At 48.8% G+C, this 26,285-nt stretch overlaps 7 protein-coding genes across 10 annotated transcripts; 2 read left to right on the plus strand and 5 right to left on the minus strand.

Moving 5' to 3' along the window:
* Nucleotides 1–1,964: 1,964 nt before the first annotated feature.
* On the minus strand, nt 1,965–3,886 carry LOC132258157 (uncharacterized). Its single transcript, XM_059755300.1, has 3 exons — nt 3,636–3,886; nt 2,743–3,238; nt 1,965–2,674 (listed from the first exon to the last, which is right to left on the minus strand). Exons 1-3 carry the CDS (start codon nt 3,884–3,886, stop codon nt 2,078–2,080), a joined length of 1,344 nt encoding a protein of 447 aa, XP_059611283.1. The 3' UTR covers nt 1,965–2,077.
* Nucleotides 3,887–4,379: 493 nt separating this feature from the next.
* On the minus strand, nt 4,380–6,047 carry LOC132260500 (zinc finger protein 3 homolog). Its single transcript, XM_059758659.1, has 2 exons — nt 5,865–6,047; nt 4,380–5,796 (listed from the first exon to the last, which is right to left on the minus strand). Exons 1-2 carry the CDS (start codon nt 5,982–5,984, stop codon nt 4,849–4,851), a joined length of 1,068 nt encoding a protein of 355 aa, XP_059614642.1. The 5' UTR covers nt 5,985–6,047; the 3' UTR covers nt 4,380–4,848.
* Nucleotides 6,048–6,384: 337 nt separating this feature from the next.
* LOC132258165 (chromatin assembly factor 1 subunit A-like) lies at nt 6,385–12,877 on the minus strand. The gene is made up of 5 exons (XM_059755311.1): nt 12,698–12,877; nt 11,825–11,995; nt 9,504–10,711; nt 7,512–9,040; nt 6,385–7,451 (listed from the first exon to the last, which is right to left on the minus strand). The coding sequence occupies exons 2-5, from the start codon at nt 11,986–11,988 to the stop codon at nt 6,465–6,467; spliced, it is 3,888 nt and encodes a 1,295-aa protein (XP_059611294.1). The 5' UTR covers nt 11,989–11,995; nt 12,698–12,877; the 3' UTR covers nt 6,385–6,464.
* A 91-nt stretch (nt 12,878–12,968) lies between these two features.
* LOC132260441 (ubiquitin carboxyl-terminal hydrolase 32) lies at nt 12,969–20,336 on the minus strand. Of its 2 annotated transcripts, none has more exons than XM_059758555.1 (9): nt 20,216–20,336; nt 18,449–19,921; nt 16,539–17,840; nt 16,164–16,472; nt 15,893–16,104; nt 15,200–15,657; nt 14,197–14,740; nt 13,715–14,128; nt 12,969–13,649 (listed from the first exon to the last, which is right to left on the minus strand). In XM_059758555.1, the coding sequence occupies exons 1-9, from the start codon at nt 20,271–20,273 to the stop codon at nt 13,383–13,385; spliced, it is 5,037 nt and encodes a 1,678-aa protein (XP_059614538.1). In that variant the 5' UTR covers nt 20,274–20,336; the 3' UTR covers nt 12,969–13,382. The 2 variants fall into 2 exon arrangements, with proteins under 2 accessions (XP_059614538.1, XP_059614531.1); XM_059758548.1 differs by having other exon boundaries at nt 15,836–16,104.
* Nucleotides 20,337–20,610: 274 nt separating this feature from the next.
* LOC132260463 (dual specificity mitogen-activated protein kinase kinase dSOR1) lies at nt 20,611–23,349 on the plus strand. Of its 3 annotated transcripts, XR_009468370.1 has the most exons (5): nt 20,611–20,886; nt 20,949–21,942; nt 22,005–22,758; nt 22,840–23,026; nt 23,096–23,349. XR_009468370.1 is itself a non-coding variant. In XM_059758595.1 (3 exons), exons 1-3 carry the CDS (start codon nt 20,768–20,770, stop codon nt 22,113–22,115), a joined length of 1,224 nt encoding a protein of 407 aa, XP_059614578.1. In that variant the 5' UTR covers nt 20,611–20,767; the 3' UTR covers nt 22,116–23,349. The 3 variants fall into 3 exon arrangements, 1 of the variants encoding a protein (XP_059614578.1); XR_009468369.1 differs by having other exon boundaries at nt 22,005–23,026; XM_059758595.1 differs by having other exon boundaries at nt 22,005–23,349.
* A 116-nt stretch (nt 23,350–23,465) lies between these two features.
* LOC132260531 (peroxiredoxin-5, mitochondrial) lies at nt 23,466–24,686 on the plus strand. The gene is made up of 2 exons (XM_059758716.1): nt 23,466–23,684; nt 24,039–24,686. Exons 1-2 carry the CDS (start codon nt 23,598–23,600, stop codon nt 24,498–24,500), a joined length of 549 nt encoding a protein of 182 aa, XP_059614699.1. The 5' UTR covers nt 23,466–23,597; the 3' UTR covers nt 24,501–24,686.
* LOC132260482 (gastrula zinc finger protein xLCGF3.1-like) lies at nt 24,677–26,276 on the minus strand. The gene is made up of 4 exons (XM_059758625.1): nt 26,163–26,276; nt 25,767–26,091; nt 25,028–25,705; nt 24,677–24,949 (listed from the first exon to the last, which is right to left on the minus strand). The coding sequence occupies exons 2-4, from the start codon at nt 25,911–25,913 to the stop codon at nt 24,677–24,679; spliced, it is 1,098 nt and encodes a 365-aa protein (XP_059614608.1). The 5' UTR covers nt 25,914–26,091; nt 26,163–26,276.
* Nucleotides 26,277–26,285: the final 9 nt, after the last annotated feature.

Here is a 26,285-nt window from a genome sequence, read left to right on the forward strand (position 1 = left end):
CAACAATAAAAAGTGCTTGGGGCCACAAATAGGAATTTTATAGCCATCAGTCGCGATCAATTGATCGTGTGAACATTCTGGCAGCAGCGAATATTAATGAATAAATAAGTGGTTGAGCTTAATGGATTCTATAAAATTGCTTTGATCATCCAACAATCATCGTACGATCTCAAGTGTGATCAGCCATCAAAGTGTCTTTCACGTGGTGCCTCTTCTTTCTGCCGTGCCCTGTCCACCGGACCATCTTTCACTCTTTTCTCCCGACCAGTAGCCACCGCTCGATGGTGTCAGGAAGGTGCACGCCAAGAGTGCCGAGGAGCAGCATCGACAGCTGAAAAAAGGCCATTCAGAGTCTCATGGATCCAATAAAATCATTTTGTGTCACTCACCGATCGTAATTGTCTCTTTGATCGCGCAGCTCTGTCCGGCCGAGGAGTTCGTGTGGATACAAGAGGCCTCAGCTATCGCCGAGAGAGTTACAGAAGGAACTTCTCCGCATTCCCCTATCTGACTCTTCGCTACTTCCCCACTAATTTCACTCATTTTGGGGTCAAGTTGCAGGTCAAGCTCTCAGCACTTTTATCACATGACAACTTCCTCGCCGCTCTAGCGCAGGAGGAAAAGAGTGTCACGGGAAGTCGAGGCTTTATCGTGGCCCAGAAATCTTTCTTCGGGACACAGAGTCACAAATTGTCTCGCTCCTCCAGTCACAATTGCATATTCATGCGTCACATTTGGTCGCGCTCTTCGCCACCGAAGAATGGGACGTTTTTGCCCCAGAGAGCACAATCTCCATCTCGCCGGACAACGACATGACTTGTCTTCATGCCACCAGAAATACACCATTAATTATGGTGAATCGGGGAAAAGTCACTCCAATCTCGGCCGAGAGGCGGAGGGAAGCAGCATAAGACCGAAAACTTGATGGTGAAAAAGCCATCCATTTGGACTGTCTTTACGGCAAAAATTCCATTTTGTTGAACACGCTTTTTTGCCTATGAATAATTCACGAAAGAAATTCACTTGCTCCCGATGGAATTTAATTAACAATTTTTGTCGCCAATGAAACTCCGCACGGTTGAGAGAATTTATTTTGGGCATCACTCCGGAAGTGACAAACGGTGCGAATCTCGCGCTGAAGAGTTATGCAAATCATCACTTTATGGGGCACCCACGAAATATTCTTTTGAGGGATTTGTGGGGAGACCTCTTATCTGATTGACATTAGTCTCGCTTTTCCCAGCGCTGGAAAATGCCCGCTCAACATTGCTCGTAAAAGTGTGAATGGTCGCGCGGCTCTTTTGGTATATTTTTGAAGAAACTCAACCAACATTCTGAGCCACTCTTGGGCAGAGAGATCGTGCTTCAGGAAGCAATAAGAGCGAGTGAAGTTGTCCAAGTGTTGAGTCGAGGAGGAATTGCTGAAGAACGAGTCTCTTGGCCATATCGCTATCTGCCTCCACGTAATATTTCAATTAGTGTTTAAATGAATTTCGCAGAGTGAGAAAGAAAGATGTCTTAATTATCGGCTTTATATTTATTGTGAATAATTTATATTGCTCGCTACCTTCTGCCTCTCTTTCTCCACCTTCGCTGCCTGTGCTGCCGAGAAAGAAGTGGCGGAGAAACTTTTCTTGGCGCCACGGCCCCCCTCTCACCTACAATCTCACCTCGCAGGACAAATTTATGTCTTTCTCGCCACCCACTTTCGCTGGGGGTGGACTTTGAGCAGTGATTTTAATGGAATCCATGCATTAGGCGAGACACCATCGCCAGGGTGGGTGCAATTATTGAACCCAGCGACGAGGAATATAATTAAAAGAGTAATTTATTGCTTTTAAATGGATTTTTTCATGGTTTTTCCTCAACACCAAAAACCATATAGACCATTCTTTTGCCCACATCGAGGGGCTTTTTCAGTTTCAAACTCACAGAGAGATTAACGGCCACGTAGAAAACCCATGTAATTAATCTTTATTTCTCTCGCAAATGCATTACAAAATGCCAATCTCTAGCTCGGTGAGTTCAGAAAATCCGCGTGAGTGTCCTTAATTAAGTGAGATTTCCATCTCCAGCCTCAGTATCTCACTGGGAAATCATTGATCTTCGTCTCGTCGACGTACTTCCGATAGTCCGGCGGCTGCTGACTCTGATGACTCTGAATGCGCAGGCCAGAAATCACCTTCACACCAGGATTCCTCGAGTACTCAATCTTCCCGTCCTCGTCCTGCTTCTGCTCCTGCATCTTCGCCACCGGCTGTGGCGTGGAGTTGTCCACCTTCCCATACTCGCGCTGACGGAAGTTTCTGTACGTCTCCATGGCCGGATAGTAATCGCTGTTGTAGCGATATCGCAGCTCAACGTTCGGTGGCGAGCGCACGACTTCCGGCAGGTTGGCGTAGTAGATGATGCGGCGATGCCTCTGGCCAGAAGGACGCGGCAGAGGAGGATAAGTGACGTCGTTCACGTACGGAGTGGGATAAATAGGATATCCTCTCATGTCCACGGCCGTTGGGGGATTGTCAAATCTGTGTTCTGGATAGCTGTTGTAGGCTGAATGCGAAGGAGGAGGAGGCATCAGCGTCCTGGACATGTAAGTGTCGTAGAAGCGCATCCTTCTCCAGGGCTCGTAATAGTCAGGATAGCGATACTTATCATAATAGTCCGAGTATCCCTGAAAGAAAGCATGAGATAAACAATTAAATGTTTCTCCTGGGAAGCCAGCAAGGACAGATCTTCCACCTTGTATTGCGGAGGTGGCGGAGGCTCCATGAGTCTCGATCGGTAGTCAGGAACGTAGCGAGGCGCCTCAATAGCCTCGAAAGGCTTCTTGTAGACTTCCTCAGCACGCGCCATGCTGAGCTTCTGATCTCTGGACTCTGGCTTATCGGGAATACTCCTCTGCTGTGTGATAAAGTTCACTCTCGGCGCTCTGGCCTTAATTCCCTCATTCACAGCACTGGCTTCAGCCACGGAATCCTCTTCAAAGTCATCCGCGAAGCGCCTGCCTTGGCGATAATATCCGGGCTCCATGATTTGCTTCTCAGGACGCGGAAGCTCTTCGACGTCAGGCGGCATTTCCACCTCGGTGGACTTCTTCTCGCCGGATGCAGTGCCTCTGGGAGTGCGATCGATCATCTCCACGCTATCCTCAATAGCCTCGGATTCCAACTCGCGCCGCTTTCTCGGGGATCTCTTCGGATGATTCGAAGTTTCCTCCAAGGAATCTTCATGGCGACTATAGGATGTGAGAATGATTTTATTTGTAAAAATGTCTTTCATTTACTAATATTGAATAATAGAAACTGAATAAGACTTCGAGAATTTAAATAAATTGCTTAACTGTTTATCTTCTGAATACATGATGTGTGAAAAGAGTCTGCAATTTGGCATTACATTTTTAACGCTTGCGTTTCAAATAAAATTTACAATTGAGAAAACATACTAAGTGCCAATTATTTTGCAAATATAAATGAAATGTACTTGTCCGTCAATAGGTTAACGACAATAAAGTTGGCTTTTAAGCCTGATAATTGGAGAGATAAGAGATCATATTGTGTCGCCTTCCCCGGAAACTAAGGGAATTAGTCACGAATTGAAGAGTTTGCTGAACTCCTGGCTGCAAAATGACCTACCTCAACCTGAAGTGACTCCGCAATCCTGGGGATTCTAAGACCTGATAAGCACTCCTCTTGCTCCGGATCGCCTTCACCAGGCTCTGACTCTCCACCACACTGTCGTCCTCGGGAGACAGCAGAAGCTCGCCCAGATCCTCGTAACCGCCGAGAAGCTCCACATCGCTGGGTAAATGCATAGCCGCCACGGTCGCAATGACCAGGAAGAGGCCTACAAGTGTCGCGTGAGAATTATCTGCTGTGCAAATCATCGCCAATGACTCTCTCTCGCGCGCATTCCCGGAATGCCAGCCAGGCGGAACGAGCGCCCAGTGAAAAAGAGATCACTTTCAGGTGAACTGACGGCGATTTGATGAAGTGGTATTGTGACACTGTCCATTGTGCTCAGAGGCGGAAATTTGAATCTATATCGGAGAGTCTTATTGAATTTTTGCGAAATTCCCACATCACGATTGCGCAATCAATTCATCTTCTGTGATGCTAAATTACGTGTAATTTACTTTAGAGAAAAGGTATGCAGAAGGATTTTTTGGGATGCTTTGTGATGTCATGAGCCACACCTTGTGAACTGTACCTATAAATTATTGCGGCAATTGAGAGAACTCGGTGACAAAACGGAATACGCGCTTTTTATCGCGAAAATCATATTCACAGCTAGAAAAGTAGAGGAAAAAATGTGAAACGGGCGCAGAGGTGACAAAGACTCAGCCGAATCTCTGGATCGTGTAATTGAGGAACGGTGAATTTTGGCGGGAAATGTACATTGGGCTTTATTGCATGTATAAATTCAATGTGTTATCACTTAGAATTAAAATAAGATGTATTTTACCTATGATTTTGATCATTTTCATCTCTAGGACAGTGTCTCAGCCACGGACAGCACGAACAGAGGACACAGATAGACTTTCTAGAGTTAGCACAGATACTAGAGATTGGAGGATTGCACAAGAACCATGACGAGACGTGGAAGTGTTGCGCACGGATCGAGAGCTGGGCCAGAACTGACTGCTCTCATTGTTGAGCTGCAGACAAAAGGCCGAATGGGAAATCTGTGTGTCCAGCGGAGCGGCGGATTCTCTCCTGGCCGGGGACAAAAGAGCCACACAGGCTCACTGGGCATCGCGAGGTCATCAGCCTGGCTGGTGAGCGTGCATCCGACACGCAACACTCTCATTTTCTCCCATTGTCCGCGGGCGTCGAGTGGGTCACGCCCTTAGTGATTCAGCCCATGCACTTTGTTCATGTGACTGTTGAGGCTGGCCTTGTACAGCGTGCTGTACGTGCAGATGGAGCACTTGTACGGGTGCTCGTCGTTCCGGTGGATGCGCGCGTGCTTGCCCAGCTCGTGGCGCGTGAGGAAGCACTTGCCACACTCCAGGCACTTCTCCTTGCGGTCGTCCGTGTGCGTGCGTCGGTGGGCGATCAAGTTGTACCTCTGCTTGAACGCCTTGCCGCACAGCTCGCACGGGAAGTTGCGCTCGTTCGTGTGCACCAGCATGTGCACGACCATCTTGCTCCGCCGCGCGAAGCCGCGTCCGCAGATCTCGCACACGTGCGGCCGGTAGTCCGTGTGAGTGTACTTGTGATAGCGCAGCCCCAGGTACGTCTTGTACGCCTTGGTGCACTCCGGGTAGTCGCACTTGTAGGGCGTGAGATCGGAGTGCCGGATAAGATGCAGTGTCTGGTTCGTGGTGGTCTTGCCGCAGATGTAGCACACTTTCAGCGTCCTGTTCTGCTGCTTCTTCTTCGCCTTCAGCTCCCCGCTGTTCGCCTCCGCCTCGTGCTTCACCTTCTTGGCGCGCTTCTTGTACGGTTTCCGCTTCTTCTTGGGCTTCACCTCGTACGTCTCCTCAGGAAAGTCTTCGTCCACAAAGTCCTCTTCCTCCTCTTCAACACTCTCGGCCGACTCCGCCTGCTCCTCCTTCACATCCTCCTCCAGTCCAGCACACTCTTCGGCTGCTGGCGAACTGCTTGAGAACGTCACATCAGCAGCCACATCGTGATACTCATCGAATTCCGCCTTCACCGCCTGACCAAACATTCCCTTCCGGATGAGTTCGTCATTCTTCACGCACTGACTCTTGAACGTCTTGATTGACTCAACGTAGCGCAAGCATCCAGTACAAATCGTGGGCGGGAAGTCAGCTTCATCCTCCCTGATCTGGAAGACGCCCAAGAAACTCAGCATTTCCCTACCAATCCCACGAAAACTATCCCTGACCCACTCACCACGACCGTCGTAACTTCCTCGATAAGTTGCTCGATCCTTTCGCTCTTGTCCTCGAAAATGGACACGAGGAATCCATCCGAGCGCAAGCAAAGACGACAATACACTTGATTTCCGCTCATTTGACGAGGAAAACGCTGGAAAAAATCGCCTCCGCAGTAAAAACACTACATTCCAAAACACAGTTCGTGACGTTTGGCTTTCCGGACTTTGGTTGTCGACCAGCGCGCGCGCTTTCGGAATTTCGCGGAAAATGGCGGGAAAATCAGTTGCATGCAATCACGCACGCTGAATTTTCCTCCGCAGCTCTTTCATAATTAAAGACTGCAGATACTAATTAAAAGTGCCAAGAGACCTCATCTCTTGAGATGGATTTGCAATGTTACTCTTGGTATGAAATTTTCTAAAATACGAGACACGAACAGCGTGAGGATGAAAATTCATTTTCACTCTTGATGTTTTCAATTCCTGAACAAGTCCAGAGACAAATGTATTAAAAATATATTCTTCTTCCGAATCGCATAATTTATTTATAAAGTTGCAGAATAAAGTGAGGAATTATCATCTAATTCTAATGATTTGTGAATATGAATTTGCCATTTCTAATCCAGTTCTATTACCTCCACTGGGGTTTTGTCTTCAGGCTTGGTCTTCTTGAGGAATTGGCTGATGAGCTGGTTCTTGGTGGAGGGCGAGAACGCTTGGCCACGAGGCACTGACATCAGTGGAGCCATTCGCTTCTTCTGTTTCTCCGGCTGTTCCTCCTTCTGCGGCGGAACTGGCGGAGCCTGAACTGGCGCTTCTTCCACTTTCTTCGGCGTCAGAGTGTACTTCCACGTGTTGGGCAGCGTCAAGTCACCGAGGCCGAACTGCTCCCTCACCTTGGGCGCCACATACCAGCACATTTTGCCCTCCATGGCGCCAGCCTCGGGACACACCTTCCACTCTGCAACTTCCCTCAGCTTCCGCTTCACGCCGATCTTCGTCACCTCGACCTTGTCCTCTTGGCCCTCCTTCTCCTTCGCTCTGGTCGCCACGAACTCCTCGACCAGAAAGCGGCCGCTGTGGCTGTTGCCGTGCGCCAACCGAATGAGACTCTTCACGTCCTCCTCGTGCAACTTCTTGCGCTTCTTCACAGCACTCTCAGCACCTTCCTCCTCCTTGCTGGGCGTCGTCGTGGAGCTCGTGGGCTCGACGTTGAGAACCACAGGACCGCAGAAGAGCATCTTGCTGGCCGAGAGGAGACGCCAGATGACTTCCGAACAACTGTCTGGTCGTTCGCCTGACGCCGTCTGCCAGACGCATCCAATCAGGCGAGGCTTCAATTTCTCCGTCTTCTTTTTCATCTCATCCGCAAACTCCTGCTGAAGCAGCTTCAGTTTCGCCTTCTGCATCTCCGGAGAGTTGTCCTCATCTTCGTTCTGCAGCTCCTCGTCACTCAAGTGGCCATGAGGCACAAAGAAGTCATTGTCCACTTCATAGTCATCCTCAGACTCCTTGTCCTTCTCATCGTCGCTCCCGTGAAGAGATTCTCCGGGCTCTTCCTCCTCCCACTCGTCGTCAGAGTCCACCTCGTAGTCAAAGAGATTCTGCAAGTGCAACAAATGGCTAGAAATGAGAAGATCTAAAAGACTTCCAGCTGTTCTTACCTCATCCTTCGAGAAGGGATTCCGCGGAGTCAATTTGGCGCTTTTCTTCCTCCACGTTCCGTAATACGGAGGACGTTGATTCTCATGAAATCTGAGGAATTTCACTCGATACTTGATCTTGGGCTTGTTTTCCTCAATCCTCTGTCCCTCATCACTGAGCAGAATCACTTCATCGTCAGAATCCTCCTCCTGAATCCAAGTTCTGCCACTCTTCCTCGCGCAATTGCCTTCAGCACCGATTTCCTTGAGGTACAGCTTCTCCTTCTCCTCAGGCGACTTCGACAGAATGTGATCCAGTCGGGATTTCTCATCATCCTTGAGATTTCGTCGTGAGCTAGGCGCCAATCTCATGTCAGGCTTCACGCAGAAGGGCATAAACTTCGGCCCCGAAGACTTGATGTCATCTGAACAGTTCTCTTTGTCTGCGTCACTTGCAGAAGGCGAAATTTGAGGCTTGGATTTCAGCATGAAGAACTTCTTGAAATTATCAGACACGCGACGGGCAGCTTCCTTCTTCTCCTCCTCTTTCTTGCGCTTCTCCTCATCCTTTTGGCGCTTCTCTTCTTCCTTCATGCGTTTCTCCTCATTCTTCGCGTCCAATTCCGCCTGTCGCTTCTTCTCCTTTTCCTCTTTCTCTTTGCGCTTCTGCTCATCTTTTTCTTCTTTCTCTTTGCGCTTCTGCTCATCCTTTTCCTCTTTTTCCTTACGCCGTTGCTCTTCTTTCTCCTCCTTTTCCTTCTTCTTCAGCTCTTTTTCCTCCTCCTGCTTTTTCTTCCTGTTAAGCTTATCTGCCAATCTCTCTTGGCGACGCTTCTCCATCTCCTGCTGCTTTTCCACCTGCCGAGGAGTCAATTTCTTAGGCGCATCTTCACTGCTACTGCCATTTTCCTCCTCCTTGACGCGCTTCCGTGGCGGAGTGTCCACAACAGAGCCTGCATTGTTGTCTCCATCCATAGACATGCTCAGCTTCTCATCGCAGATCATAACAATATCTTCATCTTCAATGTTAACAGCTTCCTGGACATCTTTTTCGGGTACTTCATTCTTCTTGCTAGTCTTCTTGGACCTCTTCCTCTTCTCTTTGGGCTTCTTCGGCTCTGCCTTAACCTCATTGTTATCCTTCTTGGCGAATGGGAATTTGATCAGAATCTTCTTGTCCTCCTCATCTTGCTCATCAGATTCCTCAATCTTGTCCTGCACATCATCCTTACGATTGGCTTTCTCCTGTGACTTTTCATCGTGAATGACAATGATCGTGTCCGGATTGGAGAACTCCTCGTGCTCAGACTCCTCGTCATCTGTCTTCTTCGGCACCTTAAGAGCACGATTATCGATGGCTGGTGAGGAGAGCTTGCGCTTGGACACACCCTCAGGTTTATTTCCAGCTCCAGGGCTCAGCACCTTGAAGGGCAACCGCGTCTGGACCAGCTTCTTCCCCACATTCGGCGACACCTCCGCGGATGTCTTCGCTTGATCACCTGGCATTTCACTTTTCGGCAATTGCGACACTCTTGAGAAGACTCTTGACACTCAAGAAGCGTGGACAATTAAGAATTTCTGGCTGTATTCAGACTTTTCCAACGCGAGAAGATGTTTATTTTTCCACGGATTTCTGACACATCGCGCCAAAAATTGTGGGGATCCAACAAAGTGAAGATAGTCACCGAAAGATTTGCAGTTTGCCCGCAAGCGCCACCATCGCATTTCCCCAACTCGAAAGAAAAGGCGCGGAATGGTAAATTATATCACACATTTTATTCTTTTTCTCTTAAAAATTAGCAAAATAAACACTATTTTTTGTAAATAAATCTCTCTACAAGTACATGGTATACCAATTGACGAGCAAATAACACTCCGAGCTGAAAATAGGACGCTTAACTCTGTTCATCTGGTTCATCTTATAAGGAATTGGTAGAAAAGTTCCTTTAAAGCGCTAAAAAATTGTCCTGATTGTGTTGGGAAAATACTGGAAACTGAGGATGGTGCTCTAACGCCGCCTCTCGTGGGACTCCTCCACCCGGAGGCGCTTAATCTCCCTGTCTGAACCCCTTTCCAGATACCAATTGCTGTCCTTCTCGCCGCTTTCTTTCTCCCTGAACTGCTCTCTTCCCTTCATCCTCTTGTTATGCCACTCCGCATCCACTTCCTTGCTTCTTCTCTCCTCTCGACTGTCGTCGTCATCGTCATCATCATCATCCCGCCACTTCTTGCCGTTCTTCTTATCCCATTTCTTCTCACCATTCCACCTTTCCTTGCTGCTTCTCCGATCGTCATCCTTTCGCTCTCCCTTCTTCTTCTTCTCATACTTCTCTCGCTTCTTCCGGTAATCCTCACCACTCCAGTCGTCATCATCATCATCATCATCATCTCTCTTCCTCCTCTCATCGCTTCTCTCCTTGGAATTTTTCCTATCTTCCTTAGAATTCTTCCTGTCGTCCCTATCTTGATATTTCCCAGGTTTTCCCTTCCTCTCCTCGCTATTTCGCTCCTTTTTCTCTGGCTTGCGCTCCTCTCGGAAGCGTTCAGGACGCTCTGTTCGTTCCGGTTGTCTTGGCTTCTCCTCAAATGCCTTCCTAGCTTCCTTCACGCGCTTCTCAGCTTCCCTGCACACTTTCCCGTAGTATTCATCAAAGAGATCATCCCCAGAATCCCCTCCGCACACGCTCTCCTCAACCAGAGGCTTCACGATCGCCTCATCTGTGTTTCCTGCCCATACTTTCTCTACCGGCGACACAGGCTCCTCCGTAACTGGCTTCATTGGCTCCTCAACGCTCGCCTTGAGCGCTTCCGACAGAATTTTCTCCGTCAATTTGCTCACTTCGTCGCGAAGTCTAAAGTTCTCCATCTCTAAGTCATAAACCCTGTTCATGAGCGGCTCCAGGAGCTTCGAGCAGTCGCACGGAGCACTCGGCATCGCCCTGAAGATGTGTCCGAACATCGCCCCGCTGATTCCCGCCAGCAGAATCACAAACACCACGTGGCGTCGTCCAATGCCGAAGACGCCCCTCACCAAGTCTGGCTCCTTCTCCACCTCCACGAGCCTCTTCTCGGGCACCAAGAGCAGCGGTGGTTCCTCCTTCTCCGCCTCGCTGTGGGGCTCCTCGGGCGAGTGGCGCCCGCCGCACTCGCTGTCGCTGATGATGGAGATCCCGTCAGAGAGCTCAGTGTCATTGTCTGGATCCACGCCGAGATGATATTTGCTGTGGGAAGAGACAAAGAAGCCAAACTCAACATCATCCGCAAATATTTGCCACCCCAACATCACGTCCAGGAGGTGTGTCAGCATATCCAGAGAGCCAAGAGTGCCTCTCTCCAGCGATAACAACTATTTGCTCGAGGGCTCAATGTTCAGGCGACAACCGAAAATCCCACACGATTCATTCACGTGCACTTTTTGGCACATTTCGCCGAAAACCGTGACGAGAGCATGAAATCTGCTCCACTTCGTGCTCACAGCTAATCTTCCCTTGATCACCCATCAGAGATTACAGCTCTCGTGCAGGCAAGAGAACGAGTTCACACCATTGATAGTGTGTTATCTCTGAGCAATTCCCTCAAACTCACATTAGAGAGCCCATAAGCATTGCATCATTATCAAACTATGAGTTTTGTCAAGGCAACGCAAATACGGAGATTGACTTTGCTAAATAACATTTCAAGATTTTTAGGCCATGCATTTTTGGATTATCACTTTCTTTCCACGCGAAAGCGAAGAAGGTCGTTCAACCGATCACTTTCACCTTCAAAAATATTTATGTAAGGCCCTCGAGGCGTGCAATCGTGAATCTGGTTCAAAGTTCCAGACAAGTTTTCCCACTGAAAATAGTGCAGGAACAGAAATCTTTGAAAATAAGGGGAAAAGCGGGGCAGTTATGGACACGACAAGTAATTATAATCAAACATAACAGATTAGATATGAAAGTTTAAGCATGTAAATGAGAGAAAAACGCTTATTTTACACGTGATTTATGAGTCTCTGTTTTCAAACTGATAGTGAGAAAATAAGTTATAAAAGAAAACAAATCTTGTGTGGTATAAAAATGCAAATTATTGAATAATGACCAATTCTAATACAGCAGAAGTAGAGGAAATCATTTATTAAGCAACTCTCATTTCGTCTCCGAAACAGCCCCACATCCCCTATGTCCTCTTGATTTAATATAAATTCTTCATCTACTTAATGGACAGCCTAAAATTAGCCTGAAATAAACAGGTCTTCAGCCAAAAGTGTCTCTGGATCTTTGTCTTGCAACTGCTTATATTAAAATAGCTCCAAACAAAGGCTTTCGCCCGTAAATCACAGCTCAACTCACTCTGTCTTCGCCTCGGCTTTCTCAGGCTGACAATCCGCACTTCCTGTCGCTTCCGTCTGCTTCGCCGCGCTCTTGGACTCGTCCACGAACGTCCAGGATTCCATGGTCTCGTGATCACTGGCGCTGGCCGAGAGTGAACTCTTGTCGTCCACGTGCTGCTCCATCAGATCGCTGGACCGGAAAAGCAGAGCAAGGAAAGCAAGAGTGTTTAGCAGAGGCAGAAATCCGTCGTCAAGCCCGACTCTTGGGCAAATATTTGCAGATCGAGCGCTGAGGGAAAGTTATCTTCCACCAATTCAAATGTCACGGACATCGACTCGCGACTGAGACTCTCGAGATTTGAGCCTCTGGCCAAGAGAGTGTGATGCAAGGCTCAGGCTTAGGGTTTCAGCAAATCAATTGGCACCAAATCGCAATTAATTGCGTGGCCTCTTCGCAGTGCGACCACGTCAGTGGTGGCTTTTTTTCACAAATCCCACCAACATCTTCTAATTATAGCGAATGTTTGTTTGTGTGCTTAGAATGGGATCAATTTGCTGCAAATAGCCGCCGAGGAAAATGTGTGTGTTCACGCGACAGCGATGATTTATCAGTGCTTTTTGTGTGGATGTTTTGAAAAATCAACAATCGATATCGCCTTTTGTGCCGAGCCTGGGAAACATTACTCAATGGTCGTGTGAAAATGCACAAAAAACACAGCTTCGAAATTGCAAAACACTCGCTGTGCTGCCCAGCTGACGCAGCTCTGCACTCACATGCAAGAGCCACTGGAGTGACTGCAAAATCGGGGAGAATTCGCGGAACTGACCAGCGCTCAGTCAACTGGGCAGCGCACCTAAAAATACACTTCGCAGAAAAGCCCCATTTACTCACCGTACATAGAGAATACGCGCAAAATTTCAACAAAGACGTGTCGACGAACTACCAAAGATTCCTTTTGCTTTATCTCAGTCGCTCTTCACCGTGATTTCACGCTGTTTTCCAACACTTTTCGCAAGACTGAAATTTTGTTGCGCTCGACGATGTCACTGGATTTCCACTGCGATCGCAGCGCCACGCGGTCTGCGCCGCAAACTCCACTCACTTCCCCTCCGATATTTCGCCATTAACGCGCCGATATTTCCAACCAAACAAATCATTCATCCATTTTTTCCACAGAACTTTTAATTTTCCATGCATTTTCATCGTTAGGAATGCTGTTTTCTCACAATATCTCCTCACTTTCTGTAAACAAATAAAATGTATATGCATATGTGGGGATATTAGCGTATGACATGATTTTTTTCACTAGAAATTACTCAACAAAAAAGACTTTTTATAGTATCCATTCAACTCAACAAACAATATCGCATAATGGATAATTCGCCCTTAAAAAGTATATGAAGAAAAAGATACATGTAACGAATATTACACCTCCTCAACTCCAGTAATAGCTATCATATAGTAAATGTTGATATTTACACAGCGTATGGAAATATAACAAAGTAGTTTTTAAATGATAATTCATCATCGTCAGAATGGTGTTTCCTTATAGCTTGCTCGTATATAAATCTATATCCTAAGCGATCGTGCACATCTTTCGCAGTTCACTCTCATCATCAACGTCCAGAGCGCCATTCACAATGGAGCGCCCCGACACTTTGGGCAAATACGGCGCATAGTCGAGCTCTTTGCGCTCGTAGAACAGCAAATAGGCGGAACTCGGATCGATTTGCGGCCGATGCGGGATCTCGCGGCACGAACTGTCGTTGTAGCAGAACCACGATCCATTCGGATTGGCGGCATAGGAAATATAGTGGCCCCCATTCAGCATCCCGGAATGTGACTGCAAAGAAATCATCTCATTATCAGCTGGAAAGTCCGCAAGCAACACTATCTCGAGCCACTCACCACAACAGCGTACAATTGATACTTGAGATCGAGCGCATCTTGACCACACTTGAGCTTGTGCTTGTGGAAATCCACCAGATCCTCATCATTGACAGGAGTCTTCGTCAAACTCCCCGATATCAGCCGCTTCCGTCGCTCCTGCTTTCCCGCTGCTCCACACTCAGTTCCATTCTCCAAGCACGATCTCCTCTCGTCAGCACTCATCCTAGCACCACTTGACGGACTGAACACGCAATTCTCATCGATCCGCTCCTCCGTCGCCGTGCTGAACAGCTCGCGGTGTCGCAGGATCGTCTCCTGAGGCACAGATGCAAGATAGGGCGTGGGATCGAAGTTGTCATAGGGAAAGTTGACGACTTTCTGTGACTTCACCCACTTGTTGTTCACGAAATTGAACCTCTTCAAGTGAATAATCTGCAGAAGAATTGTTCAAAATTAGCACATTAGACTTAGGCTATGAGAATATTGTGTCAACCACTCACTAGAATCGGCGGCAATCTCCATATTTGCAACTTCTTCGTGGCCGGCTGCTTCCCCTTGCAGTGACCGCAGTAGTACCACTGCTCTAGCTTCTCCTCGCTCGTGAATGCCCTCAGGCAGTGATTGAGATCCACAGGCTCCGTCTGCTGGCGTCTGCACATCGCCACGCTCTCGTGCTCCGTCCACACCTTCTCACGTGTACTCTGATAGCGCAAGTGCAGCGCCGTTGGATCCCAATCGATGGCTATACTGATCACACTGAGGTCAATCGGCGTCAGCGGCTCTCCGGGCACGCCAATCTCACTCTGCGTCCTCCTGTGGATGCTCGAACGCGGCGCCTGATCCCGATGTGACATAATCGGCGTGGACGCAGTGCTGGACATCTGAGTGTTTTGAGTTGCCATCAGGCCGGATATCAAGGAGTCATTATTGCACGCAATTTCGCAGCCGCGGCAGAAGCGGAACCAAGGGCACAGGGCGCATATTCGGCCGCCACTCGTCACCGCTCTCAGTGTAAAGGGGAATTCATAGCCCAGGCTGTCGTCACTGCGGAGAGAAGAAGAAGAGAAAACAATTCGCTGAGGTGACAAGACGGAAATACTCGCTACCTTAGCTATTTTTGCATATCATTTCGTCATTATCACACCACATTACATAAGGAGAGCCAAACTGGAGAATTCTTAAGTGAGTTAAACGACTTAATTGTGGAATTCCACATATTATTCAGCTCGATTCATCGCATTTGCTAAGCTTCTGGGAAAATGCCTAGCATTGAGTGGAAGATGAGTATTTGATCTCATTCAATATTAGCACGTGGCAAACATAAAACAGAGCTTCTTGGCAAAAAGAAAACTTTGATGAGAAAGGTCACACCGCAGATGAATAATAAAGTCAATTGTTCTGGGAATTTTTATCAATATGCAAAGACAAACGCACACACATTTTTTCGTGGTCAATGCCAAGGTGTGTTGTTAACAGAGGAGACAAAATAATAATATAACTCACCAATCTGTGGCATGATTAGCACGATCCGGTGGCGTCGGCGGCAATGGGCTGAGCAATCGTGCCACCTGAAGCCACACAGCGCAGTACAGATCCTTATTGGTGCTGCCCTCGTGGCAGGGAATGAGCAATGGTGTCCCGAACAGGTGTGGCTTTGTCTTATGATAAGACAGAAAATAGGTATCCTGACGACTGAGCTGCCGGTGAACAGCCACCAAGTATCGCGATGCCTTCTGCCTTGTCATCCGACGAAGACCGTTCGGCGGACAGCTGCCCGCGTGCCCCTCAAAAGGACCCACACACCGATCACACCCATCGCTCGCATCTGAGTCGTTATCCTTCTGCGGCACTGCCTGATCGCCACCACTCCTTTCCGTCAGCAAATTCGTGGTGGAAATAGTCTTGTTCGGCACATAGTTTGGCGTCACGAAGGCATCCGGACTCGTGCCCATGTCCATTTGCTGGAAAACACCAAGGGAATCCCTAATTTTCTCTACAACACACACACACACAATGAATAAGTTGTTAAAAATCTTCCACCACTGCAAATCCTGCACTCTTTCTAGTAAATTCTTCTACACTGTCTACACTACTATTAAAAGTAATTTTGAAAAAAACCAGTGATCTCTTTTACCATACCTTGAAGCATAACAGAGTCTGTGGCATGCAGAGGGTGTTTCCTAAGCACCGGCTTACCTTCGATGATTTCCTCTCAACATCCGCTGATGTCTTCCTCGCGATGGCTTGTGGCTGCGCTGAAGCGCCTTCCTCGGCTGTGGCATTGTCTCCAGAGGCTGTAGAACCGCCGGTTAAGGGTTGTCCCGAAGCTGTATCCTCGGAGGATGTCGTTATCGATGACACAGTTGAAGAAATAGTCGATTGATACGTATCGGCAGAAGTGAGTAGTCCTGTAAAAGATCAAATGATTAGCGATAACAATCTGATTGTAAGTCATCCTCACACTCACCTTGATGTCTCTGAATATCCTTCAATCCCTTCTCAATGCTCAGTCCAAGTTCAGAATTGCACAATGATCGCTCATTTCCACCCATCTTTGGCAGTTCGTACACATAAAGCTCTGTCGCTGTGCTCGCCTTCACTTTCTGATCATCCATGAGAATTGTCCTGACCTGAGACTCGAGTATTTCGCAGCAGAGCATCAAGTCCGGATCGAGATTGCAGATGTGCGACAATTCCATCTTCAATTCTACATATTTGGCATCAGAATTCAGGCGCAATCCGTACTTTATTGGCACAGAACCATCAAGGAAAATCACTGAAAGGGACAAAAAAGAATATTAGTTGCAGGAACATCACTGATTCCACACACGTTTCTCCTCACCTAGAACTTCACAATACGTGTAGTTTTCCACCGGCAGTGGGAGACTGAGCAGACTGAATGGATCAAAGCGGACTGAGTCCTTGCCACAGCCCAAGCACGTCACCTTTGACTTGAGCTGACCGTAGAAGAGATCAATGACAATACTCTGATTCCGGGCATTGTGCTGCAACCAGGCCTCAGCCGCCACCACATTGTCCGCCCTCCCATCGGAATCCTTGAGCTCCGAGTAGGATTTCTCCATCACACGATTCAAATCCTCATGCAGAGCATCCAGAAGCCACTCGAGAAACTCCTGCGAATCATGCTGACCACCGCCAGCAAACTGCGGAGCATTCTTCGTCACGCAAAACCTCAATTTGAGCGGCGCAATGGATCTCGTCGACGCTGTCCAAACTTCTTTGAGCAATTCCGAGTATCTCATGGCCAATTGGCCCTTCGTGCCCAACTTATTGGCCGTATTCAGCTCATAGAGGTGCATATCCTGCTGGAAATACCTCGCCAACGGCTGCGTATTGAACATAACTTGCAGCGCGGCATTCATGAAGCACGTATTGCCCAGATTGTGGAGTCCTGTCGCCCCAGCAGGATGCACCGAGTGAATAGAAGCCACCGTTGATCGTCTCTCCTGACCAACAACACTCACAACACCGCCACTCGCCCCAGAAATGCTGAGAGCACTCAGTTCTTCAGGCCATGTGAGATCCTTGTTCCTACACTCCAGCAGCAGTTGATCGTTATCGTTTATCATCAGCTCTTGCAGCGTCGCCTTGTCCTCCTCCAGCAAGTACGGCATCTCGGCCATGCTGTTGCCCGACTGACTTCCGCCCAACACATGCCACAGGCGCACATCCTCCTGGCGCAGCTTCAGGCGCTGGCACAGGAACTCGCACACCTGCTTCACCGTGGCCAGCTTGCTGAAGGCCGCCATGTAAGCGAGATACTTCTTCGGCGGCTGCATTCCCGACGCCAGACTCGCCGCCGTGACATTCCCCGTGATGCCACTCGGCGTGTTCAGCACCCCATAGCCTCCGGACACGATGCCCCACGCATTGGATCCCAGCGAGCTCTGCTGCTGCTGCTGCGCGCCCTGATTCGGCGGATAGTGGTGCCGCAAGATGCGCAGATTCAGTGGATACAGTTCCACTTCCACCTCCGGATTTCCAGGCGGCTGGATAACTTGGCGCGGCAGCGGCAATGGCCCTTGATACCACAGAGCCAGCGCCTTCCATAGCGAATCGGGCACCAGTTCGAAGTCACGGTGCTGAGCCAAGGTGGAATCCCTCTTCAATCGCCCTCCTTCGCCTGCAAAACAGGGATAGAAGTCAGAAAAAGTTCAACACTCCACAAGGCAATCCAAGAAATATTGATATCCGAGACTACAACCAAGATAACAAGATCTTAAGACTAGCTGTCATCCTACCAAAAAAGGTCTCCATAGAACCTTCAAGAAATTCTAACCCACATTTTGGGTCAAGGATGAGAAATACATTCGTAAACAATGGTTTCTGAATATCTCGTTTTTATGCAGAACAATTATTTTGCTCTATATCGCTAAATTGATAAGACATTACAGCGTCAATAGAACAATTATAACTACAAACCCACATTTTACCAACGCCCACACAGTCATTTCCTTGAAAACATTTACATATCCAAATATTTGGAGTTAAAACGCAATTCCTCCTGGTCAGTGGAGTGAGGAACAATGGTTGGTTTTCCCATTCGAACCCGATGTTTGATATTCAAAATAATCAAGAATTATCTGACGCTGCGTGGTGGGGATTGCCAAGAAGCGGAGATAAGATTTCCGCAGACATAGTTTGGCATTGACAGGGGGTCTGAGGCGGAAATCTATGACTTTCACCGCGTAATCAGTCTAATCTCGAGGCCACAATTGCCGATAAACTCACCCGTGAGTGTTGGGACATTCTTGTAAATGGTCGGCGCGATGAGGGAGCGATTGTCGATGGATCCTGGCGCCACAGTCACCGTCCTTCCGTAGGAGATTCCACTGCTGCACGAGCCCAGACTGGTGGAATCGGCAGCAGTGAGGAGATCGCCCATGGATTCGGTGGAATTGCTGGTGAAGCTCTCATCGCACACCACAGCCTCGTCAAAGCCACCCGCAGCGGCACCGGAACTCCCATTGCGACTCACTTTGCAGTGCGAACACGACGATGGCGGCACATTCTGGGTGTATTGCAGCCAATTTTGCCACCACTCTGACGAGATGAGATACCAAAACTGCCCAATCTTGTAGCCGCGCTTCACCTCGCGCGACAGCCACCCCTTCACGATGTCATACTCCATATGACGACACTGCGGCCGCAGCCCGAAGACAATGTGGCACACCTCGAAGAGAAGCTCCAGAAATTGCGCCACAAGATTCAGCGAGCTCTCGATGCTCCACATGAGGAAGTCCTCCTGGGTGAAGACGAACGATTGCTTCTTCTCCGCACGCTCAGCCAGCTCCTTCATCACAGTGTCGTGCGTCATATTCCTGAAGAAGGCGAAGTTGTTGCTCTCCTGAGCGACAAACAGCAGAACATCAACCATTTGCTTCAGTTCTTCATGGCTGAGAATTCCGTCGCGATCCGTGTCGAACACTTTGAAGCAGAACTTGCTCCTCTCCACGCTGGGCCCGCGACAGGCGGCACTCACGCCGCAACAGAGTTCCTTGAAGTCGATGTGTCCGTCGCGGTTCTCATCGAAGGCATTGAACACTCCGGCCAGAGCGTTCTTGGGCACCGGTGGGCTGAGCAGAGGACTCACACTCTCCAGGTCCAGCTGTCCCGTGGCCGCAGAGCCTTTGAGACGCCAGAACACCTTCTCCAGCTCCCGGATGTCCTGCTCCTCGAGGTGAGTGACGCCGGCAAGGCTCTGGAAGAAGGTCGGTGTCTCCAGTTCCGAGCTCAAATTCACCACGGGCTCCACGAGGAGCCATCTGGACAGCACTGTGCCCTGTCGGTGGATGGTGATCCACGATTTAAACTGCTCAAACGTCACCCTGTCCGTCTGGCCGAACAGCGAGACCCAGTTGTTGTTGTTGATCACGGTTTGCTGGGGCAATTCCGTCTGTAGCGCCCTGATAAAGTCGTGCTTGATGACGTGCGTGCCGGACTCGTTGCAGTAGAGGTTGAAGAGGAAGCGGATCTTCTCCTCCTGGCTGCCCTTGGCCAGCAGCACGAGTCCGCAGATGAGCTCCTTGAAGTTGATGCCCTTCTGCGTGCCGCCGCACACGGCATACAGGCACTCAGCGATGGGCAGCGGCACGCCCTCGCAGAGGACATCCTGGATGAAGGCACTTTTGCTGAGGCAAGTGTTTCCCGTGCCGGCAGATCGCTTGAACGCCTCCTTAATCCGCCTCAATTCCGTGTCCGAGACTGCAAAGAGAGACACGAAAATGCCAATTAGCACTCAATTAGCGAAGCTGCTTGACTTTCTCCCGCGTAAACGCGTCACCCTTGCTCGGAGAGCCCAACAAAAGAACCCATTTACGCAATTTCCACCGCGAATTTCCCTTTCCTGTGCTGGAAAATAATGCAAATAATTCTCCGAAGCCTGTCAAGGGCCGAAAGAGGTGTGCAAGGGTGGGGGAAAAGTAAATTTTTGCGTTGTGATTTTCTCACGAATATTTCACCAAGACGGACGTGCATTTCACGCAATTTCACACTAACCGCGCTTTATGGCATCCTCATAGCTGATGCAGGATGGTTTGGAGTCTTTAGCACCCATTATTTTATGATAAAAAACCCAAGTAAAATTCCTTCATTTTTTCACATTTGACGTTTTCACTGCACTGACACTTCGGTGCTCCGGAACGGCAGAGGTCTCGACCGGGGCGAATTGAGCCGGCGAACGAGGCTCTTTCAGGAATATTGGCGGCGTTCAAGTACCAATTATTATATTATTTTGCAAAGAAGTAAAGTGAATTATATTTTTGGATATGAGATTGTACGTTTTTGTGAATTCGCAGCCGCGAATCTGCAACTGATGATTTGGATGATTTCCTTTAACAACCGCCGCCGCCGCTGCCGCCGCCAATTTTGACGTTTCCGAAAAGTGTTGGCAGCGCCGCACTGTGGCGGGTGGTAGTGAAAACAGGTGGCGAAGAAGAAGAAGGTAGGAAAAAATCCTTTTATTCTCGCATTTTGGGGCTCAAAAAATCCGCCGGGGTGGAATCTGTGCATCAGTTTGCGACGTATGTGAGCAAGTGCGGCCGCAGAATCATGAGTAAGATGACGAAGAACAAATTCGGGCTGGTTCTGCCGCCGGGAGCAGTGACAGCTTCGGCCGCCCCACCGCAGTCCCAGTCAACTCCGCCGATTCGGACGCCCTCGAGTTCAGAGTGAGTACATTCCCTGGAGCCTGGGGGCTCTCGCCCGACTGATTGTGCGATGTCTGTTGCAGTCCCTTCTCGCCGAATCCGTCAAACATGAACCGACAGATGTTCGGGAAGCAGAAGACCAGCATCGAGGCTCTGACGGAGACTCTGGAGGAGTTAGAGATGGACGACACTGCGCGCAAGAGGATCAAGGTGTTCCTCAGCCAGAAGGAGAAGATCGGGGAGCTGAGCGACGAGGATCTGGAGAAACTGGGCGAGCTGGGCTCCGGCAATGGCGGTGTGGTGATGAAAGTGCGTCATGTTCCCACGCAGCTCATCATGGCGCGCAAGCTGATTCATCTGGAGGTGAAGCCGGCAATTAAGAAGCAGATCATCAGGGAGCTGAAGGTGCTGCACGAGTGCAACTTCCCGCACATCGTGGGCTTCTACGGGGCCTTCACGAATGACGGTGAAATCAGCATTTGCATGGAATACATGGACGGAGGCTCTCTGGACCTAATTCTGAAGCGCGCCGGACGCATTCCCGAGGCGATTCTGGCCAAGATCACCGCCGCCGTGCTCAAAGGACTGAGCTATCTGCGGGACAAGCACGCCATCATGCACAGGGACGTGAAGCCGAGCAACATTCTCGTTAACAGCAGTGGCGAGATCAAGATTTGTGATTTCGGTGTGTCTGGACAGCTGATCGACTCCATGGCCAATTCCTTCGTGGGCACGCGGAGTTACATGTCGCCAGAGCGACTCCAAGGCACACACTATTCCGTGCAATCTGACATCTGGTCGCTGGGCTTGTCGCTGGTCGAGATGGCGATCGGAATGTATCCAATTCCGCCGCCGGACGCCAAGATGCTGGAGTCGATCTTCGGGGAGAATGGCGAGGACAGCAGTTCTTCCATCATCGAGCCCAAGCCGATGGCAATCTTCGAACTCCTGGACTACATTGTCAACGAGCCACCGCCGAAGCTGGAGCACAAGATCTTCTCAGAGGAGTTCAAAGACTTTGTTGATAAATGCCTGAAGAAGAACCCCGACGAGAGGGCAGATCTCAAGACTCTGATGGTAAGTTTTCAGGCCACTCTTTATTGCCTTAGAAACTGAACTGAGATTCTTCTGCTTTCCAGAACCACCCGTGGATCAAGAATGAGCGCGAGGACGTGGACATTGCCGGATGGGTGTGCAAAACCATGGATTTGCCCCCATCGACGCCTAAGCGAAACACCACACCAAACTGAAGGGATTTTATTCCTCCCAAAAGAGTCATTTTACTGAATGTTTTATCGAGAAATTCTATCAATGTCCAGCATCTTGAATTTATTGCCATCCGAGAGAGCTCAGATTGTCTTCTATTTATTGTAAATACCAGAGAGATTGCGAATCCCGCTCATCCAGAGCTGGATTCTCACCCCAAAGTCACCGAAGAGAGCGTCGAAGAACATTCCTCACCATGTGTTTGTTCCTCCAGAACTGAAGGAATGGTTTTTCGTGTAATTTTAAAGTCCTGAGTTTATTTATTGCAGTCTATTTTCTACAGATTTATTTTAGGGTAACCATACAATTAATTATCTCTATATATTTCATGTGTTAATTCAGAGTATTCGTAATAAAAATATCAAATTAGAAATCAAATGGCATTTGAGGTGCTGAAATTTTGTGTATCAATCGCAGTGAGGAAGGGATTGTTGACTGTGGTCAGTTTAGCGATCCCAAATCGATCCAAATGGGCCAAATTGTTCGTGACATTATCAATGTAACTGTTGCTTTAAACCGGGCTTTTTCACTACTCAATAATTGACTGAACTTCTGTGTCAATTTTTGATCAATCTCTGTGACCTTTTTCACAAGCACAGAAAAGTGAGAAAGGAATATTTTGCTGCGGTAAGTGCATTTATTGAGATCTTATCGTTATTCTTCCATCATTTGTGGATTTCCTCTAATTCCCTGACTCAATTCACTCAGACATGGCACAGCTATCATTGGAGGAATTGCAAATAAAAATTGAAAAATTACTTCAAATACGCAATAAGTTGCTTCAGATGCGCGAAAAATCACTTCAAAACCGCGCCAAGATTGAGGTCCTGAAGGTGAAGTTGGCGGAGCAGGGCGAGGAATTAAATTGCGATTTCTTGGATCTGCAGTATGAGATGTGAGTATTGCACTTAATAACTTATGCTATAGAGCTTTGATTATCTAGTCCTTTTCTCTTTCCTTTCAGTGAAGATCTGATTGATGATATAGATGATATTGAGGATCATATCGAAAAACACATCGCAGTGATAGAGAACATGATGAGAAACGAATGGATCTCGTAAGCCTTGAAGAGGATCTTGAAGACTTTGAAGATGACTGAAGAGAACGAATCTTGAAATTGGAATTGAAGGATTGAAAAACTAATGGAAATAATTTATAAGTCAAGTCTAGTCTGAACGTTACAATATAACCTAATGGGACTTCATATTCACCTCTCTGGTTTCAATCCTTGCAACTGTCCTTTCGCGCAACTTCTCATTACTTCTGTTCCATGTTGTGTGAAGTCCAGATAAGTCTCTAAATCGGTCCATTCTTCCTTCCACGACTTTTCTACACACTACACGCTGCCGCGTAAAGAATTGCGCAAAGCGCGGCCCAAGGCTGCCCTCGCGAGATCTGCCGAAGAGTGACAGTGGGGCCGGTTTGGGGATCCGAAGTGAGTAGGCATCGATTTGAGGGAGCGAACAATGCATTCGCCAAGTTTATTCCTAACGCGACGCATCGCAGTGAGCTTCTGCAGGGCAATCTCCACATCCAGAATGGTCCAGATCAAGGTAATTTGTCGCCGAAGTGCGGCCAGTAATTTGTTGGGCAATTAAACGCGGCGTTACATAACAAATGGGCAATTGAAAAAATGCCCAACACTGATAAGAACTGCGATTGTTCTGATTGTTCAATAGAGTCAACAGAAGTGGTTTTTCGTAGTGTTGGAGATTGTAGCGAAATCGTGACGATTATCTCGTGAGATGCTGGAGAAATCTCTCTCCTATTGACCCCAAAACCGATGCTGGCCCAGCATCGATTCTGTGGGAATATACCTATGAAATTTTAATGCCCCGCAATTTACCTTGAATTGTTTGACTAACTGTTAAATATTCATACACCGAACGCTCTTTGCGTGGCAACAGGAAGGTGACAAGCTGCCCGGCGCGGATTTGTTCGAGGATTCGCCGGCGAACAAGGTCAACACGGCGGACTTGTGCCGCGGCAAGAAGGTCATCCTGTTCGCTGTGCCGGGAGCCTTCACTCCGGGCTGCTCCAAGACGCACTTGCCGGGCTACGTGGACAAGGCGGAGGAGCTGAAGGGCCAAGGCGTGAGCGAGATCGTGTGCGTGTCCGTGAACGACCCCTTCGTGATGTCCGCCTGGGGCAAGGACCACGCAGCCGGCGGAAAGGTGCGCATGCTGGCCGATCCGTGCGGCGCGTTCACCAAGGCGGTGGACTTGGGCGTGGATCTGCCGCCGCTGGGCGGCTTGCGCTCCAAGCGCTACTCAATGGTCATCGAGGACGGCGTCGTGACAGCCCTGAACGTCGAGCCGGACGGCACGGGTCTCACGTGCTCGCTGGCGGACAAACTCAAGCTTAAGTGAATATCAGAGCCTTTCCCAAATCCATCAGTAGGATCCCTGAAATTACACCTTTGTATCTCACCCAGGAATTTAGCGATATTCGAGATGAAATCCTCTTATATTTTAGAGAAAAATTTACTACTTAGCATTGTTAGCATTCGAATACTTCACGGAATAAATCGACCTTAGTCCAGATTCTAAACACTAGATTGGCTTTCGCTCGACTGCGCGGACTTCCTCCCACCGTGCGTGGCCATGTGACTCACCAGGCAGTGCTGCTGGATGTAGCTCTTGGGGCACAGCGTGCACTTGTACTTCCTCTCGCCCGTGTGCAGGAATCTGTGCACTTTCAGCGTGCTGCGCCGGTTGAAGCATTTGCTGCAGAAGTCACAGGCATAAGGCTTCGTTCCTGTGTGGATGAGAACGTGTCGCTTGAGCTGCTCTTTCGTGTGGAACCTCTTGGCGCACTCCTGCAAAGATCGGCGTGATAAATTGATGCGTGCTTAATGGATTGTGTGAGAAACCTTCACGGAGGAGATTCCACTCACATTACAAATGTAGGGCTTCGTGTTGCTGTGCGATCGTCTGTGGACGTGCAGATTGCTCGAGTACCGGAAGCTCTTGTTGCAGATGTCGCACTGGTGAGGCTTGTCTCCTGTGTGCGTGAGCATGTGCTTCTTGTAGCCACTCTTCTGCGTCATGCCCTTCCCGCAGACGACGCACAGGAAGGGCTTCTCGCCAGTGTGGTTCAGCACGTGGCATCGCAAGGAAGCTGCCTGCCTGTAGGACTTGCCGCAAATGTTGCAGGTGTGCGGATTGTTGGAGTTGTGCGTCATCATGTGACCATCATAGGCGTTCCTGGTCTTGAACTTCTCACCACATTGGCTGCACAGATACGGAGTCTCGTCCGAATGTAGGCGCATGTGATAACGATAGGAGCCTGAGTTGCTGAGGATCTTGCAGCAGATGTTGCACTTGTAAGAAGGCTCATTTTTGGAAGCCTTCTTCCTGCCTTTGCTGCTGGTTTTCTTCCTCTTGACACCCCTTCGAGGAGTTTCTTCGCCCCCAACTTGCTGTCCAACGGAATTTTCTTCAGTCTTCGTTCTCGAATCACCACGAAGGATACTATCTGATGTTATGCACATGTCCTTGAATGCCAGAGCGCTGGTGATTTTATCCAAGCACTCCAGGCAGACGAAAGCCGGCAAACCGTCATCTTCGGTGATCTGCAAGGGAAAGATTTCATCAGTATTACTCCTTAGGAATTCACCTTGTGCGCTAATGTACTTCAAGATCAGTCAATTCCTTGAGAAAGGATGCCACATCTGATATTCTCCTGGAAATCTCTGCAAGCTGGAACAGAGAAACCGATTCTTTGCATTCCTCCAAGCAAGTTCGACACTTTTTGGCACCAGTCTCTTCGCATCTGCTCATGATCCGACTTATCTAGATGGAATTCCAGCCGAGGGAAGCCGACAGAGATATCTCCTCCTGACCTAGTATCTCTGGCGAAGTGGTGTGTACTGAAGATAGGGAAGTTGACGCGCCGTCATGAAATTGTCAGTTCTTCGGATCTCGCTCAATCTTGCGCAGTTCCAGCTATTTGCATTTGCTGAAAGAGAACATGAAGCCCAGATTGCACAGAAAATGTTAACGCTGCTCAGTGAGTAGTTGATTGCTTACCTTGCATGAAAATAGTATCTATATTTTCTGGCTTGTAGTCAAATCTGTCGCGCGACACAGTCATATTTGCCACAGCAGGAATCTAAGAAGCCACGAATGGGTTCCATTGTTCGCGAGGCAGTT

Source organism: Phlebotomus argentipes, unplaced genomic scaffold (assembly GCF_947086385.1).
Source record: "Phlebotomus argentipes unplaced genomic scaffold, Phlebotomus argentipes genome assembly contig_6, whole genome shotgun sequence".
NCBI lineage: Eukaryota > Metazoa > Arthropoda > Insecta > Diptera > Psychodidae > Phlebotomus > Phlebotomus argentipes.